The 19,523-nt window shown below is 35.3% G+C and overlaps 3 protein-coding genes across 3 annotated transcripts; 1 reads left to right on the top strand and 2 right to left on the bottom strand.

Annotated features, from left to right (window-relative positions):
- Window positions 1–615: 615 nt before the first annotated feature.
- EAF02_009636 (uncharacterized protein) lies at window positions 616–1,414 on the bottom strand (the record flags this gene model as incomplete). Its single annotated transcript, XM_038905684.1, has 4 exons — window positions 616–746; window positions 835–1,051; window positions 1,143–1,211; window positions 1,262–1,414. 4 exons carry the CDS (start codon window positions 1,412–1,414, stop codon window positions 616–618), a joined length of 570 nt encoding a protein of 189 aa, XP_038754424.1.
- A 1,445-nt stretch (window positions 1,415–2,859) lies between these two features.
- EAF02_009635 (uncharacterized protein) lies at window positions 2,860–3,057 on the bottom strand (the record flags this gene model as incomplete). The annotated part of the gene is made up of 1 exon (XM_038905683.1): window positions 2,860–3,057. The coding sequence occupies one exon, from the start codon at window positions 3,055–3,057 to the stop codon at window positions 2,860–2,862; it is 198 nt and encodes a 65-aa protein (XP_038754423.1).
- Window positions 3,058–5,889: 2,832 nt separating this feature from the next.
- Window positions 5,890–6,717, top strand: EAF02_009634 (uncharacterized protein; the record flags this gene model as incomplete). The annotated part of the gene is made up of 2 exons (XM_038905682.1): window positions 5,890–5,972; window positions 6,030–6,717. The coding sequence occupies 2 exons, from the start codon at window positions 5,890–5,892 to the stop codon at window positions 6,715–6,717; spliced, it is 771 nt and encodes a 256-aa protein (XP_038754422.1).
- Between the last annotated feature and the right edge of the window lie 12,806 nt (window positions 6,718–19,523).

Genomic DNA, 19,523 nt, shown 5'->3' with positions numbered 1-19,523 from the left:
AATGAGCCAAGCCCTAGCCCTTGTGGTACTGCCAGAGCTTTTACTTCGAGAATCACAGTATGAGGCTACGATAAACTGATGTTACTTTTCACGTTCACATTTTGCTCGGTAAATTTGACGAAGAGCATGGTTCTTCATTTTAAAATTGATAGACACTTTTGACCTCTCAGTATGTCAGAACTTCGATCGAGAGGAAGCTGCAAATTTCAGAAGAGTCGATTATTCTTCTACGACATGCTCTCTCACAAGTTCAATCCTATCACCGTGGGGGCCATAGTTCTCTGCACAGGCTCCTCTCCCCTCTCTCTAACCCACTCCATCGTAACTCACGAGTCAATAATTTGCTTGGGATGGAGAAATTTGCGATGAATGTAAGAACAGAAACCCGGCTGCCAAATGTAAAGCTGTAAAAGTGCAATTTGAGAAAAAGGTTCACCCTACCTTCGTAGCCACCGGGGAACTTTTACGATCAAAGTTCTCATAGTTTCCTTCGCCCTGATTTGTGTTTTTAACAAATACTGAGCAATTGAGCAAGTAACGTCTAAACTCACATATTCCGGTACTTTAAGTTCTCAGAAAGCAAGGCTGAGCTTTTGAGATCCCATCGACTACTCCTTACAGATAGGAGAGCATATTGCGGTCGTCTTGATCTTCCTCTGGGCCAGATACTGGAAAATAATGGAAGTATGCCTTCATGTATTGCTTTCCAATTAAGTGTCGTATTGATCTCCAAGCTGCCATTTCCACTGAGTATAATTATTATTATTGGTTACAGAATTGTCTCTTGAATGAATAAACTATGAATAGAAGTAGGGAATATCTCATCTGCCTTACATTCGCCGTGGGCATACAGAGCAGCTGAATCGTAAATGATAGGCATGTTAGTATCAATATTCCAGGAAGTATTCCCAGTCCAGAGATCACCGTGAATAAGACAAGGCTGTATCTGGCGGTCTCCAGTCTCAAGTGGTCGCAACAAACGTGGAATGACTTTTTCGAGGATTCCTTGGCAAAGTTCTTGCCTTTCCTTATCGATTCCTTGAGACTTTTCCTCGGCATATTAATCAGCAGAAGAATTATATGTCTAGATCAGAGGCGTAAGTGTCACTTCCAATTGGCTCTGGCACAAATTTTGGCAGAACCTGATAAATAGCTATCATCGAGGCAAACTCGCCAAGAACCATGCCCTTTCCATTGTCACCTTGAGAAACCTAGCATGACATAAGTTTGGAGTTGAGATATTGTGTGAATGATGAGCCACCTTGAGAAAGTAAGATCTTGAAGTGCCATCTGGCATTACAGTCGCAAGTTCAGCGGTTCTGGTCCAATAGCTGGTGCCATGAGGATCGATGCTCTCAATCTCGGTGACCGGTGGAAATTTTGAGCTTGTCAAACGCTGCTGCTCATAAAACATGCTGACCCAGACTTACTCGCCTTGACATTTTCATCCACGAAACTGATCCATTTCTCGTCGACATCGATGGGCTTACCCCATTCTGCTGGGGTCATGACGTGTAAAACTTCCATAGGGGTCGCCACGTTTACGTAAGAGGGACTCCTAGGTGGGATTGTCAATAATGTATGATATGAATAGTTAAAACAGGATTTTAAGGGCCACAAACGGAAAGGACAACAAAATGCTTATTAACTTTGAGGCTCAAGATCCAAGTGTCTTCCTGGTCTTGTAATGAGTGGAGAAGAGGTGCAGAACAGTCAGAAAGTCTGATCTTCTTACATGGCAGTCAGTGGGTATGTGCTACCAACAAGAGTTCTGTAAAAACAAATCGTTTCGCACACCATTTCTTCTTCCCGGCCGATTGGCTAGATACAACAAAAGACTCTTCTTTAACTATGAAAGTAACCAAGAAAGGAGATGTCTTGTCAAAGAGGACGAGGTTGCAATTGTAAGGAGAGGGTTACTTACTTCTGAATTTATGCCAGGGGGTAGCAATCTTTTGGCACCAGCTGTGAATTGATACTATGGCTATTGAGATTTAACAATAGTAATTCAGATACATGATGACAACAATGGAGTGAACCCAACTTGGTTGATGACATCGAATTAAGATAAGCTGTCTCTTCAAAAGAAGAATGGAAATAATAACAGATATTGAGATGGAGGGTACGGTACTGAAAAGTAGGAAGTAATCACAGTTTACATATAAAATTAGATAGGGGAATAATTTAGGATACTATGCAAACCGGAGTTTGCAATTTGAGATTAGAGAACGATTGGGTTACAGGTGGGTGAAACTAATCAATCATGCCTGTATACACCCCGAGAAAGTAGTTCTCAAGTAAGGTGATACACTTCTCACGTCTGTTCAGAGAAGTAAAATAGCCACAATAGTATAGACAGGGTCTGTATCACCAGTTGCTCATAAATAATTAATTCTTTCCTTCCGGACATCTGGCAATGAACGATGTCAAAGCAGAGCCCAAACATGGTTCATATATGGATTGGAGAACTAAACAGCGTTTATAGAGCCCTTGATTGGGGACAAAATATGTGTTGTGACGCTGGCAAACTTCGAAGCACAAGTTTAAGTTACCTAGCAATTAGCATGGCATAAGACACTGTGAGATACTAAAATAAACCTGAAAATAATCGCAAATGCAGGAAAGTTTTCAGACGCGGAAGTCTCCTTTGAAACCCTTTAAAAATTAAGAATGCCAGTACACCCCATGTGCGCAAAGAGTTCACAAACTAAACAAAAACCAAGCAAAGAAACGATTATCTTGTATTAGTGATAATAGAAAATCATTGTTAAAACTAGCAATTCGCGCTGTTAAACACCACCATTTAGACCCAATGTCGTCCAGAGATCCCGAAAGTAAACTATTATATTCTAGAAGTCATCACTTCGTGGGGGGAATGGGATCTTTCTGACGATGCGGAGCAAGTTGACCCGTGAATTTACGACTCATTTTCTTTAACTCTTTACCGGTCTTGTTATCTTTAGCCACGAACGAGGTATCACTTCCCGATGACTCTGTATCCGAAGAAACATGAATTGCATGGGTGGAAGCTTTAGAGTCTGCCTTCTTACGTGTCATATCGACTAATAACACCGACCAGGTGAAAGTTTCGAGGAGATGTGGAATTCAGAATAGAGTAGTGCTGTGATCCTTGAGCTTGATTGAGATGAGTGTAGTCAACCAAGAACTTGTGCTACTCATGGCATGTACTTATACCAGAAAAGAAGGCTGTATTCAAAATTTCCTCGCAGATAAGGTCATGTATACGGCGGTTTGGGTTGCTCGAGAACTCTTCCGAGCAAGAATTTTCTCCAAAAATAAAACTAGACCGTTTGCTGGCACTTCTCCGTAGAACAGTATCCAGCGCCCCGGTACCAATCAATTGCAGACCAGCATAGCGATTCAACGTACATAAAAAGAAACATAAAATGGAGTCGTGTGTGATAAAAGGCGGCTGTAACCACTAAAGGCCGAATTTCAAGCCGGAAAGGCAATGTTCTTTTTGCAGGCCAATGTTGAGGTCTTGCAACAGAGACTTCGTCAAGCCAACAACTATAATTCCGAGGTTATGGGCCGAACAGACAATTCTAATAGTATGGTATACTGCATTGACAACTTGAAAACTACCGGACGTTGTGGATGCGGACGGAAATTCTCGAAGATCTTGACTGAAAAGAACAATGTTCGCGACATCATCTTGTGCAATTCTGTTTAAATTTGCCTTGCTCCCACTTCTCCCGGATTATTGCGAAAGCTGTCACCAGAAGAAAAACTTGCAACGTGTGAACGGAATCAATGCGTTGATTGAATGAGGTGTCAAAAATTATCTGATCGTTGAAATGTTATGTATTGAAGAGGCTGTTGCGATTTCGAACTTCGGCCAAGGGCTTTCCCATGTTTTAATGCAGCTATGTGACAAGTCAGGTGGAAGATATGTACGTTAAATTAATTTCTCTGAAGTCTCAATGATGTGAAAAAGCATATTGCATGGACGGGACAACGAACCAAGGGGTCTACCGAGGAAGCTCACTATGAAAATGCTCTTAGTTGTCCAAGCAATCTGATAAAAGTGTGGACTCAAACAAGCAGAATTAAGGTTAGTGATAGACAGTAGAAGAATAGGCAATTGGAGCGACAACTCGTTCGGTAACTTCCCCTGATTACGAAGGATGGAGCACTCCGCCAGCCTTTCATCATTGTGGATTTAAGGGGGGAAACATCGGACGGATTTTTTTTAGCTTGTCGATCTCGTTTGAGTGAATTGCCGCAATATATACATACCTACTCTTAAGAAGAACTAACGGTGAGAGCTGAGTTCAATTAAAGCTCCAGAAAATTCTCCGCTGTCAGATAGCCATGGTACAAATCATTATTGATGTCTCGAAGCCTTGGCATTTGAAATCCAATGATATCGAACAGCCACGATAGTAATATATGTTGTGTTCAACAATCAAATTGAAATGAGAATTTCGGCAACAAAATGTGGTTCTATTCAACTTCTCGTATTGTAAGTTTGAATAATCAAAGATTTTTCTCAGTGATGATCTTGTATCAAAGAGACAACTTGACACAACCTTGCTTACTTGGCTGAAGTTTCTGGTTCGAGATTTTTACCAAGTCAGGGATATTTATATTGATGTGATAAGGTCTATCACTGTAAGAATCCTTGCTACTGTAATGGTAGGGGGTCAACAAGGTTGTTCTTCCCCAGTCCGTGGAAACATTTGATGGAATGATTGGACTGATAAGAACCGGACATCCGAAGCAACCGCTTGTTCTTTGCATATCACAATCACAGAATGAAGATCCGATCTGAGGAAACTTTTCGATGGTGGTTATGATTGTGATAGTGATGGTGTTGTTGACTCGGTGGCCATGGAAGCCGTGAGCCTGCACACGATCTTTTGGCTTCGAAGGCGGCTCGACTGCCTAGATTGAGATGCGGTATCACAGATTCGATATTGTTGAATGCAAGTAAGCGCGCCTCTGAAGCTTTATCAAGTGAGATTCTAAAGAAAGAGTATTGATGGCGTATCCTGAGTATCTTGTCGTCATAATCTTGACATTTGGTTGGAACATTTCGAATGAAATATCTCGGCCTACTTTATAAATCGTCAATTCGAAACGTCGTTAATCAAATCCACTATATTAAACGATGACGTTTAACCTATTTGGGACTAGTTTGATGCATGTATCCTTGAATGTCATTAAGAAATCTAGAACGAAAGTTTTCCCAACCTGTGCCAACCCACCATAATCCAACATGAGATGATTTTCATATATTTCTACCAGTAAACTCCCTGGTTTTTCCCCTGAGGGATTGATAACACATGTCTTGCGGTTTTTTCAAAGAGATTGGTAACATTATAGTACAAATGAAGTCAATCTTATACGATTAATTATCAATGAAACAATTCAGCGGCGGTGAGATTGGTAAACGCGGCTGGCTACAGCTACAATCTTGCCAGGGGAAAAGAAAGAAAACAGCCAGCCTGTTTTCTGTTTTACATGTACCTCCAGTTCATTGCGATTAGTTGATAGCAAGTGCTGAAATATGTCCCGAGCTTTCAGTCAAGCTTCCTGATCCACCAGATCAATATACCTTAAATTATGGAGGGGCGGCTGTTGAATCGACCCACACATTTCAAATGATCTGGAATCATCCACTGTCATTTTATTGCTGTTCAAATACTTATTTGTCTCTGTTGTTTTCACTTGATTTTTTTCTCTCTTTACCAGCTTTCGAAGTATCTCACCTTCAGTCTCTCTTTCTTCAAAGATCTGCTCTTAACACAATCCCTTGGCTGTGCCATCTCTTACGTTCTTCTCATACATCAAGAATACATTAGTAGGCCAGATCCTCTGTACCAAACAAAAAATAAAGATTTCGACAATCATACCTCAACCAAAATGAAGTGCAACGCCGTCATCCTCGCCAGCTTCGCGCTCGGCCAATCTGTTATGGCAACAAACATCTATCGTCCTGGTGGCCAGTAAGTACAACATGCTTTTCATATCCAATCCCTACAATTTGCTAAGTACCGCGATAGTTACCAAGTCCGAGCCTTCAATGAATCGGAGCCAATCTTCCCATCTGGATCTGGAGCTTCATCTGGTTTCGCTCGCCCAACCGGAAAGCCATCCCACCACACCTCATCCAAGAAGCCCTGCAAAACCAAGTCATCTTCTACAGTAGCATCTTCAGTCGCAGCATCATCTGTGGCAGCAACTTCCGCCGCAGCAACAAGCTCCGAAGCTTCTGTCGTGACCTCCGCACCAGCAGTCAGCTCCGACCTTGCCACACCAAGCACTGTCTTGTACACAACTACCATTACAAACCACCTCTCTGAGACTGTCGTTGTCACTGTGACTCCACAACCCGCAACATCTATTCCAGAAGCCTCCGCCTCCGCCTCTACCACTGCCGCTGTTGTACCAACAACCTTGAAGAGTGCCGATGTGGATACATCTTCAACATTCGTTGCTCCATCCTCTTCCAAGACCTCAGTCAACTCCCTTCCACCATACCCAACAACTTTGTCAACTGGCACTTCTTCAACTATTGCTTCCACTGGCTTTGCTTCAGGAACTGGTGGTGTTGCCTACCCAACCGGCAGCACTATCGCTGCTTACTACCAGTGTGGAGGAATTGGTTATACCGGATCCACCACCTGTGTTGAGGGTACCCACTGCCAGGTCCAGAACCCATACTACTCTCAATGTATCTACCAGTCTTAAGTATGCGGATTAGAAAGGAGATTTCGTGGGTTCGATAATTGGATGCGATAGAGTTTGTTTCACCTTGATGGATGACAGTGTAGAGGTTCACTTCTTGTTCTATCTTACGATAGCCGTTTTTACAAATATAAATGACTTTTTACCATGATCATGAATTACTGCCTCATCTCTCCTTTGGTCCTGATTGAAATTAATTTGTAATGTGAAAATATAATATTCTAGAATTCTTTTGTTTCCTATACGGAGTATGTCATCATGAAACCACCCCCTAGATGATCTTATCAAGGTTCTCTAGTGCGTTCCCAATCATGAATGTTAACTCTGAAATGTGACACCTGATGATCATGATCATGTTTGTAGAACACATAGTAGAAACACACTATCTGGAGTAATCCCCAGTAAAACTTTAGAGAAAAGACTGAGTTGTCCAGTTCGTTACCAACTTGTTGAATTTTTCCCAATACAATCAAGCCATTTCAAAATATCACCAGTTACAAGACCTCCTCAATACTTAATCCCCAATCCTCAACGTCTTTTTTCTGCAAAAAAAGAAAGATCGTATAAATCGGTTATCCTACTTTCAGACCACCAAGGTTTTGGACCACCCTTTCACACCAAAAATCACTTTTTAGGCCTATTAATATCTCTATCAATATATAATATAATTTGATAAAAATTTATAAACATATAATTTAGATTGATTTAAGCTTCTTCTGAAAATTTTAGATTTTTAGGATTTTTCTGTATTAAAATCTAGAACTTCAAAATATCGATTTTTTAATTTGTATGAGAATCACATACAAATTTAGAAATTTTATAAAATCTTTAATAACTTTTTAACAAGAACTATTAAAAGAAATGTGTGAACAAGGGTATTCACTTCAAAGGAATGACTTCAATACAATGACTACTGTATCAAAGGGATTTAGGCGAATGCGAAAGAGACTAGCTCTTTCAGTAGTGCCTATATAAGGCCTACTATTTTCCCACTTAGCTAGCTCTTTAGATAGAATACAATTAGACCTTTAGGGCCTACGAATACGTGGGTGCTACGTCTTCCGTATCCTTCTCGAACCAACAAGAAAACTGTATATCTTTTTGAAAGTTTTAAATTCAAATCTATATAAAAATTCAAAAAAAAATTCAAAAAAATTAACAGATATAAACATATAGTATACGGTGAGTTTAGAATAGTATAAATAATCCCTGTCATTTTGAAGGTATCTCTTTAAATATTTATTTATAAGAAGTTTTCTATTTTTTCTGAATCTTTGAGATAAATTATACTATAAATTTATAATAAAATTTTGTAGTTTATTTTTAGCAATTTTTATTAGAAAGTTATTAAAGATTTTATAAAATTTTCAAATTTGTATATAATTCCCATACAAATTAAAAAATCGATATTTTGAAGTTCTAGATTTTAATACAGAAAAATCCTAAAAATCTAAAATTTTCAGAAGAAGCTTAAATCAATCTAAATTATATGTTTATAAATTTTTATCAAATTATATTATATATTGTCACGGAATTCACCGTATAGTGTAACCCTACGGTGTTAATCCTAGTACTCCTCCGGAGTACTCATTCCCATGATTACTAAAACTATTTCACTCAGTTCATTTGTGTACCCTATATACCTAATTAGGCGACTCCATCGCCTGATCAGGGTATATAAAGCAGGTATGATCCTTATGATCACACCTCAAGTCAATCTAGTTTATTATCACTCTATATACCTATCTCCTGATCAAAGTGACCATTAGACATAGCTATTACCTCCGTGATATATATTGATAGAGATATTAATAGGCCTAAAAAGTGATTTTTGGTGTGAAAGGGTAGCCCAAACCCTAGTGGCCCGAAAATAGGATAACCGACTTACGTACCTGCATATGCAATCAATACCAAGCAAAAAGCAAAAAGCGAAACGGAATCCAGATTATCACATCATCTTGCGCGTGCAAATTTCGGGAAAGAATATCCCAGCAATCTAGAAATTATTCCGAATTCCGAGCCGTCCTGTCATTTCCCGTAGCCCTACCGACCCCCACAATACTTCGCTTAATCATGACATTTTGGATTTACCTCTCCACTTCTTGACACAACCATTCTTTCAACAATAATATATATTCACACAACGCCGCCCAATCATAACGAGTTCCTTCTAACTCTCACATCATCACTCAGTCGATCTTGTTTCATCAAGTCGGTTGGTGACGAGTGGGTGTACATAAAATGGTGGTGTGGTGTAATGGTAGCACGTGGTGTTGTGGTTTCTCCTCAATAGGGCCTTCACGAAGATGAGCTGTTACAAGCTTTCCAAATCCCGCTTCAATCTGGGTTCGATTCCCAGCACCGCCAATGGTATTCATTTTGCTCTTTTCCTCAAGTTTTGAAGCCGTTGTGATGCTTTTTGGTGGCTGTGGTGAAGATTTCGTGGAGGATGTCATGGTCACGTGATCTCGCTTGGGGCTTGCTTGTACTTTTGCTCTTCATCTCTGTCTCTATTTTGCTGTAATTTGGGATGGTATAAGGAGGTTATTTTATTGCCCTGGAAATACAAGAGGAGAATCAAATGATGGAAGTGGAAAGCAAGCTGAACCATCATTTCTTAATCTAACATTATCACTTCCTTTCCTCTCCTTCGTTCCCACGCACCATACGGAAAAGCAAAAATTGTAGTTGGTCAATTCATCATATTTAACAAGTGTTGATTTTGAGAGCCTGAAGCGGCTTTGATTCAATATTACAACTTTCTCTCGGGCAGCTTGAAATCACCCTTTGAAGGCTTAGCCAGGGTATCCAATAGTCCGGATTGCAGTCCAACAATGAAGATTATCAAATCCCTAAACCAATTGGAACATTCAAATAATTTAACATATTAAATTTGATTAGAATATCAAACTGTTTTCAAATTTTCAACTACTTTTAGATATTCAAAATCTTTTATCATTGGATTGTAGTTTGAACTATTGGATACTCTATTCGAAGCTGTGTACATTCTAACTATGTCATCTTTATATGTAGATTGAATTTTTGTAAATCTAGTAAGTATTCTGTCGATCTTCAGTATATCAATGTGGTGCTTGAAAAGATTTCATTCTTTGATCCAGGTTTCCCGGAGCGATTGCATTTCCAAGGGCAAGAACCATCTTTTCAAGGACTCTGTTTCAAACGTTTAATAGCAATCTGCTTAGAGATTATCCACATATTGCGAGGATAGTGAAGTAATTTCAAATCGCATCGAACTTCTCTTCTAGCATAAAAATTTGATGTACTCAGTGATCACGATAAGAAACAGATCCAGAGTCCTCGCATCACTTCCAAGACGGGCACACACAGTGAAAGGCAGGAGAGGGGGAGGTGGAGTGAACGGATTGAGAAACATGTAGCCACTGCTCACTCAGGAGTTACTGTTCAAAGCCGGTTATCACATGAAGAAGAAATCTGAAATCCAAACCCCAACTGCTCCATGCAGTATACTTTCAACAATTGGAATCTGCTCTCACTCCCATACGTTTAGTCTTCTATATATCTAATATTCACTACCCCTCCTCGACTATCTCTATCTATCAAGTGCCTCAGAATACATACACGTGTATAATTCTCTCAGAAAAAAAAGTAAAACAAAAAAACGAACAAGCTCATTGAGTCAAACTCACCATGGCCCACTCTCCCATATTCAATGTCTGATGTCCATCACAACCCAAACATTCCTCTCTCCCAAAAATAAAGTCAGCCAACCATACAACCAACCATACAAACAAGCACACTGTGAGGATTCATAATAAGTCCGCTAAATCACTCATTAATATCTTACTAATTAAGAGATATGTTAAAAGGAATAGAAGTTACCGGTGCTAAGCACGTGTAGTGATTAGTAATACGGCTACCTAAACGGGCTAGATTAGACGAACCATAGACAGGCATATTGATCCCCTCATATAATACTACGGGGAGATCAATATGCTTACACGCATAACAATATAGTCAATATAGAGGCCTCTTCCACCCAATCTTCTAATAGGTTATGAGACCCGGTTAGTATGGCCTCTGGATAGAATTGATGTGATCAATATTACATCCAGCTCGCGAAACTGAAGAGTACGCGATACTACCTTATATCCAGTTCGCAAAATTGAAAAGTACACAGCACTATCTTATAATCAATATGTGGTACTACAATCAATCACTACTATTAACTCATGGAATTAAAGAGCACACAATGCTATCTATACTTATATATTTATAATCACAAATCTGTATAGCATTATTTATACAAAAAAAGAAAAGGAAAAGGAAAAACTCTACAAATTCTTTATATAAACACCAAAATAAATAATATCAAAAAGCAAGCTAAACGTATTCCAACTCTCATCCAAAAGATTTACAAAAAATGATTCCAGCAAATAAAAATATAATTAAGAGGAAAGGATTGGTTTTGTCACGGATCGCACTCAATCGCAGCTGCGATCGCTCACGTGCGTGCTTGCGCATGTACACAATCACATATATATAGTTAGTATATAGAAGCATTCTACAAGCACTTTACTCTCGATTCTGTAATTGTAGATTCTAAGGATAAATTGTATCCTGCTTTTATAATTCTTCTAAGGCAAAGTGTTACATTATCTATAACTCATTATACAATCACACGGCCATCTAGTAGCCAATCAAATAATACCTTATAATCATAATACCTTCTTGGGTATATCGAGAACATTCGATATTACTTATAAAAAAAGGGCTGATTTTGAGTAAATCTATTTGATGGAAAATAACAAACCCCTAATATACAGAATTACAAGTACCGCTATTATATCCAATCTATTTACTTTAAAAAAACTCCATCACTCTCCCCCTCTCGCTAGCCGAGTGCTTCCAGTTGACGATAGTTAATTTTAATGGAGTGATGGTTATAGTCCTTATAATTCTAATATAAATACTAATAGATATAGAAAGGGTAAACAGTCTAAAAACAACTTCTCGATTAAGGTATTAACTCTTAAGGATAGTATACCGACATACACTTTCCTGTTACAGGAAGAACAAATATCGACTCTTAAAGACTTTGAGAATTTGCAAAACGAAATTACAAGACTCAAAGACAAATTGTTACAGTGTAGTCTTAATACTATTTATCCATTTTAACCTTCAAGATACCAACAGCAATATCATACAGATTCCTTTATGAATTGCGGAGTCCGGATTCCTAATATTCTAATCGATTCTATTGAAAGGGCATCTCCTATTACCAGGAAAAGGAAAAACAAGAAAAATCCCTGCTCGCGAAGTCAGTCTTTGCGACAATCCCTTCCGAGTACCGATAGCAGACCTTTTTCAAACCCGGTCACCCTGCCGAGCAATCTACAAATTCATTGAACACTTTACTTTTGTTTATTTATTATTGCAGTAGAGCATCTATATATTCCAAAGCCCATTAATCTTTTATTCAAACTCAAAAATGGTGTAAAGCCAAAAACAAGCCTCTAGTAACTATTAATCACCGAGCGACTCGAACTTTATGAAAATTCGCTTATCTCGGAAGCGTAATAGCGATTTTATATAGTAGATTAGATGAAAGGAGAGGTACAAGAATATATATTCTTGTTATATACTCAAGTCCCCTGCTTAACAGGATAGCAATTAATCGATCAGCTTACAGCCATTTACAAAAACCCTGCTGAAACTGATTACATATAAACTGAGTATAAATACTAGATTATATCTAATAATATCTAATAAGAAAACTTCCTAGTATAATATTGTAGGTTTAAACTATTAGCTATATAAACAGAAATCACCGATTCGATAACTCTTCTCTATAATCTGAAAAGAAAAATATTCAATTTCTTCTGACAAGCTATTGATCTTTATATCAACAAATACTACACTATTGAGAATCTGATTATTAAGCTTACTGAGATTAACAAACTCAAAGTTACACTTCGAAAATACAATCATCACAAAACAACTAAAGAGACACCTCTTAGAAAGTTATTTAATAATACCAATTCATCGACTACCCCTAGAAGCACTCTCTGCTTATCGGGTAATTCGAACCCATCTACTCAGTTTCATACCCAATATCCTTTTCGTACTTTTATTGGCTATATAGAAACCTTCAAGCCAAACAATACTCTATCTCCAGAAAACAATTTCAATTATAATATTACCACCCCCATATTGGGAGTGAATTGCAATTTCATATTATATATAAATAATGTAAACACTATAACCGAAATCCAAAAGATTAAGAAGATAAAGAGTTTTATAATATAGAAGAGAATGTCGAGAAGGATATAAACCAAGAAATACAAGCGGAAACTATCAAGTCCACTTACACTACTGAAGATCAACATTTAAATCAATATGTTTAGATAAAAGTTTCCTTCTAAATGCAATCTGGGATATAAGATTCTTCGATTTGATAAAACTAATGAAAAATGATTCTATAAATTTACCATACACATTTTCGAAGAATGGATATTCATACAATACTTAATCTCTTATAAATTCCGGAGCGAATAACTTTGCTTTTATCAATAAGATATTCTTTTCATTATTATTTCCTATATTCAAATCTTGCTTTATATTATTCGAATTATTGATTGAAGTCAAAAGCTATAATAATATATAAAGTAAAGCTATCACTTATTTCATATTTCTTAATTTCACAATTAATACTCAACAATAGTCTTATTTGTCATTTTTCATTATCGATTTAGATTCATATAGTATAATCCTAGATTGCAAATAGTTGGTAGAAATCTGAATTAAAGTCGATTATTTTAATTGATATCTTGAATAGTCTTCCGAGCATCCTCCTACTATTTCCTTATTAAAAAATATACTTTTAATTAGAGATAATCTTCAATAACCCAGAATTAGTTACTTGAAATAAAAAGATACTAATGATCAGAACGCCTGATTGGAAAAGATATACTATTGACTTGACAATGGATAATTGACCATAACACTGATTGTATCTGAAATATTTATTATTCCTTTTTAAGAGACTAATATAATAATCTTAGATATAATCAAAGCTCAGGTTTCAATCAATTTGAAGAAGAAATCTATTCTCAATTAAATCTCTATTTAGTCTATTTACAAATCCCTCCCGCTTTGTATCTTTGATATATTCGATATTTATATATTTAAGCCGATTTAATTTCAATTTATCTATAAGAGAAGTAAGGATTATGAGATCTTTATAATTATATATATAAAGATTAATAATATTATCTCGATTTATAAATCTAGTTAAAACAATAATTATCGAATTTCAATTGTAATTATTGCCTTAAATAATTCTAAATCAGAAACTATTGCTACTTTTAATTGTATTATTATAAATATCGAAACGGAATCTCTAATCCCCAAAGTTTATTAGTAATATCATTAAGCGTTCTTCAAGTGTGAGTTTGATATCCTATCTCTTTTTTGATTATATAATTACAAGATTATACTTAAAGGAAAAGATGAAAAAGCTTTCAAATATAGTTTTTTATATAAGATATTATTCAAACAGCTTAAGATTGTTAAAGAATATATTATAGAAAATCTTGCTAAAGGATTTATAGAATCTAGTCAAATACTATTCACAATACCGATTTTCTTTGTGAGAAAGTTAAATAGAAGTTTAAAGTTCTATATAAACTTCCGATTACTCAATTTTTTAATATGCAAAAACAGATATCCTCTATCTCTCATTGACAAGATATTTGTACAATTTGTTAATATAAAGGTGTATATCAAATTAGATATTCGATAAGTATTTTATTATATCTACATAGATCCAGTTTTTAAAGAATACATTATTTTCCATACTCGATATAATTCCTATAAATACAAAGTTTTACCTTTTGGACTGATAAATGACCCTATGATTTATTAATGATATATAAACAATATTCTATTTGACTATTTAGATAACTTTTATATTATTTACCTTGATAATATTCTTATATATTCTGAAAACGAAAATAATATAAGGAATATGTTAAGTATATCCTCGAATAACTTAAATCCGCTAGCCTCTAGGCAGATTTCAAAAAGTACGAATTCAATATTAAATATACAAAGTATTTAGATTTTATTATCTCTACAAACAGTATACAAATTGATCCAGAAAGATTGAAGTAATTACTACTTGGATTTATCCCATTACTATAAAGGGTATTCAATTGTTCTAGGTTGTTATAACGTTTATTATCAATTCATTAAGGATTATAATATAATAACAAAACCTCTTTACAAAACTTATAAAAACGAATGTCAAATTCCATTTTAACAAAATCTGTCAAATCGCGTTTGATATACTCAAAGATAGACTCATCTCTATTCCTTTTCTACAATATTACAATTATATACTATCCTATATACTGGAAACCAATACATCCAATAATATAATCGCTAGTATGCTATCTCAGAAGTATAATAACAAATAGTTACCAATTGCCTATTTTTCGAAAACAATAATCGTCACCAAACTGAACTATAAAGTTATAATAAAGAAATACTCGTAATTATCAAATCCCTAGACTATTAGAAAACCGAATTTGTCGAATCCCTATACCAGATCAAAATATACATTAATTATAAAACACTCGAATACTTTATATCTATCAAACAGCTAAACACTCAACAAATACACTAAGCAGAACTACTTGCCGATTATAATTTTATCATTATATACCGTACTGGAAAGAACAATCTACTCGCAAATACACTTATACACCGCACTAACGAGTTGGATCAATAGAATAATACTAAGAAAAAAAATCGTCTTCAGTAGCTTATAAAAGATGATCAGATAAATACAAAGATTATATACAAATCTCTATAACAAGATCCGAATATAGTTGCAAATATCGATATATATATAATCACATTGCTTTTCGATATTGTAAATTATATTATTAAAGTAAATAGATTCTATTCAAATTTAGAAGCTCTGCGTGTTCAGACTATTAAATTGTATAAACATTTTATACTCGAAAAAGGACTCTTACTTTACAACGATTGACTTTATATACCGGATATCGAAAATCTATGAACCTATTTGATTTGCGAAATTCACAATTCAATCTTTATTGTATATTCTGGTATTAAAAAGATCTATACTCTTTTAACCAATTAATACTATTGGAAGAACATAAACAATACAATCAACTAATATATACGGAATTACTACAAATACAAGCGTAGTTCTATACCAAAAAATTACACTCCCAGTCTCCTCCACCTGCTTCCAATTCCTACACAAGCATAACAACATATCATTATGGATTATTATAATTTTAATAAGAATAAATATAATTATAATAATGTATTCGTTATTATCAACCAATTAACTAAATAAACTATTTCGATACCCTATTATAAATCAATCGATTCGAGAAATCAGACCTATTTATATTTATATTATATATACAAATACTATAATACCTCGGAGACTATAATCTCTAATTGTGGTTCTCAATTCATATCCAAATTCTAGTAAAAATTTAATAATATTTTAGGAATACAAATCAAGTTATTTACTGCTCATTATCTACAAACTGACAATCAAACTGAGATTTATAATTAATATCTCCAATAACGCTTGTGACCCTTTATAAGCTATTATCAAAATGATTAGTTTGAATTCCTATCAATAATGGATTACGCTCAACTCACACTTCCCTATGAATCACTAGGTGGTCAAACCCTGTACGAGACCTTGTATGACTATCTACCCCGCAATCCCTAGGATTGGAAACTCAACTCTACTATGCCTATTAACGATTTAAATATAACCAATACTAGAGAGTATATCAAATACAATAAATTAGCACTTAATCAAGCAAAAGAAAATATCTTGTATATATAAGAAAAGATATCTTAATTAACTAACTCGTATCGCCGCTCAATCAATTTCAACATGAGAGACTATATATAGCTTAGTATAAGGGACTTTTTGATATAACAACCATTCAAAAAACTGGATTACCCTATTCAAGGTAGATTCAAGATCATTGGTCGGATCGGAGATTCCTTTCAATTGGACTTACCGCCCACTATAAAAGTCCACTTCATATTTCCATCTAGCAAGCTCTGCAAAGCGATAAACAATCCATTTCCCGGACAAATCCTCAAACCACCACCCCCAATAAATATTACTGATAATACCGAATAGAAAATAAAACATATTTTAGCTGTAAAGAAAGTATACCAACAGCTTAAGTACAGAATATTATAACTAAACGCCAATAACAATCTCATTTGGTACCCCACTTCTAACTTAAAAACTACCCCACACTATCTCCATAACTTCCACCTACAAAATCCCACTCTATCAGGACTCTCTATACATCTACTGGAATGGATTTGTTTCTATAAGAATGGAAAGAATGATTACAATTTCATAGATAATAATCAATATATAAATGAAAAAAACAGAAAGAACTTCTTTAATTCATTATTATAATAAAGAAAATCCTAATTGCATAAAAGGCTGAAAGCGACCGAATAAAGATGAAATATCAATAAAGAAAGTCTTTTCCTTTGTCTGATAGGTTTAAATTAAACTAGAAAGAAAGCCTTTACAAGTATCAACAATTACAGTCAGGCAAGATATAATAGCAAAGACTGAATGGTTTAAACCGAAATACCAATCAAGTCCCCAGCCAACAGCAACAACAAGTACACACAGAATAACTACAAGCTGAAAGACAAGACAACCCTTAGTCGTAATATATACAACAACAAGACCGAGCTAGTACTCAATTACACCCAACCGCTTGCAAACTACCAAAAGCTCTGCTTCCATCTGAGTTACAACAAGCTGGTACTGTTATTCCAATTTGTCTCCCCGCATTACAATCTCCACCACACAATACTCCACGGCTTTTCGAATAAGAGTAAAAGGAAGCATTTCTTTTGAAATACAATTCTTTAGCTTTTCTTATATATCAAGCTATCTTAAAAGTTAACTTTACTAAAAGCTAGTAAAAGTTATAACTTATCTCTACTATATTGTTATATTTAGTAACAACCAATCGATATTGAAGAAATATCTTGTACATATCCCTATTAGATAAGCGCTTATACTTATGCTTATCAGCCAGATAAAGTAAACAGCGAGATTGACCAGATAATTGTTCAGAAAGTTGATAATAGATACTATCTCCCTTACCGAAAACACAACTGTATATACAGCTAGCACAAACCCAACTGTTTTCCCGAATATATTGTTCCCATTGTAATACTGTCTTTTTTGATAATCTTTTACTTGGAGATCCCTACTCATCAATATCAACAAAGCCAACACTTCTGCAACAAAGTATATCGAATTTGCAATCAGATTAACTTTGACATAAAGCCTCCAGAATATCTTTCTCAACTATCTTGCTATCATTTTCGAGATTACGAAAATAATATATCACTACAATTAACTTGTTAGCAAATTTCTTTTTGTAATTGTTAATACAATCAATCAAGGGATTATATTCTTTCTCCGAATTCTGTCTCGAAAAATAATGAAACAAATATATCCAATAAGCATATTGAAGATCGACCCTACCTTCAGATACATTACCTTCGATATCTATAATCACACTTGTTAAACAAGCCGACTATAAGTTGGAGATATCAAAAAAAAGCCTTATTTACATATATCTTTGTTATTCAATCTATCTTTCTCATCATCCTCCTCCTTGCTGATAGGATTATTGTTATTTCTGCTATAGCTCGACTTTTCCTCTTTCTTAACAGAACGCTTGTCTTGTATAATAGAAGAAGCAGATACTCTTTTCACTATAAGCTATAAAGAAGTATATCAACAAAGCAAATGCAAAAAAAAAATAAACAACTCACTACCATACGCACATTCTCTCACTGCTTTAGTTGCACTAACAACAATTTGCTCTTGCTACTGTGTTTTCTTGATGATATAAAAGGCATATTGATTATTGATTGAGGGATACAAAGAAGATAAGTAACCAAAAAAGATTTAAAAGAAAAAGGGAAATTCAGGTAATCTATATACTTCAAAGGCTTTGCGCTATTGCTAGACTACAGAACGGTTTTCTCCGCTTTCCATACGCCTTCTTGTCACGAAAAAAGCAAAATTTGCATACACACCCGTTTACCATGCTATACTACAATATAAACAACAATGCTTTATTGGGATTACTAATATATCTACAGATTAGATAATTGTGAAGCTTGAGGACAAGCTTTTTCGAAAGGGAGGGTAGTGTCACGGATCGCATTCAATCGCAACTGCGATTGCTTACATGCATGTTTGCGTATGTGTATGATTATGTATACATAGCTAGTATATAGGAATGCTCTATAAGCGCTTTGCTCCCGATTCTGTAGTTATAGATTCTAAGGATAAATTGTATCCTGCTCTCGCAGTTCTTCTAAGGCAAAGTGTCACAGGTTTTATATAATTGAATTTATACTTCAGAATTATACGAGGATTGGAGAACTTGGGATGGAGATTGATGGTATTGAGGTCTTCTTAATCACTGAAAGTGTTACAACAATATGTATCAGATTTAATATTAAAAAGAAAACTGTATATTTAAAGGACAAAGCTAATATACTTTTATATATATACAGATCGCTTAATAATGATAATTGTGACGATTGCATCATTTAGAATACTAAGGTGAAGAGCTAGAAGAGCTCTTCGGAAGGAAGTGGTAATATACAGGATTGTGGATCACGTGAGGACCTAGCCGATCCACTAATATGACAGGATCGTCACAATAATGAAGTACTAGCCGATGAATACAATATAGTATATA

The sequence above is a fragment of the Botrytis sinoallii genome (genome assembly GCF_014898435.1).
Source record: "Botrytis sinoallii strain Bc 23 chromosome Unknown BSIN_021, whole genome shotgun sequence".
In the NCBI taxonomy this organism is placed as follows: Eukaryota; Fungi; Ascomycota; class Leotiomycetes; order Helotiales; family Sclerotiniaceae; genus Botrytis; species Botrytis sinoallii.
The sequence above is the reverse complement of the archived record's forward strand: the minus strand, read 5'-3'. Positions and strand labels throughout refer to the sequence as shown.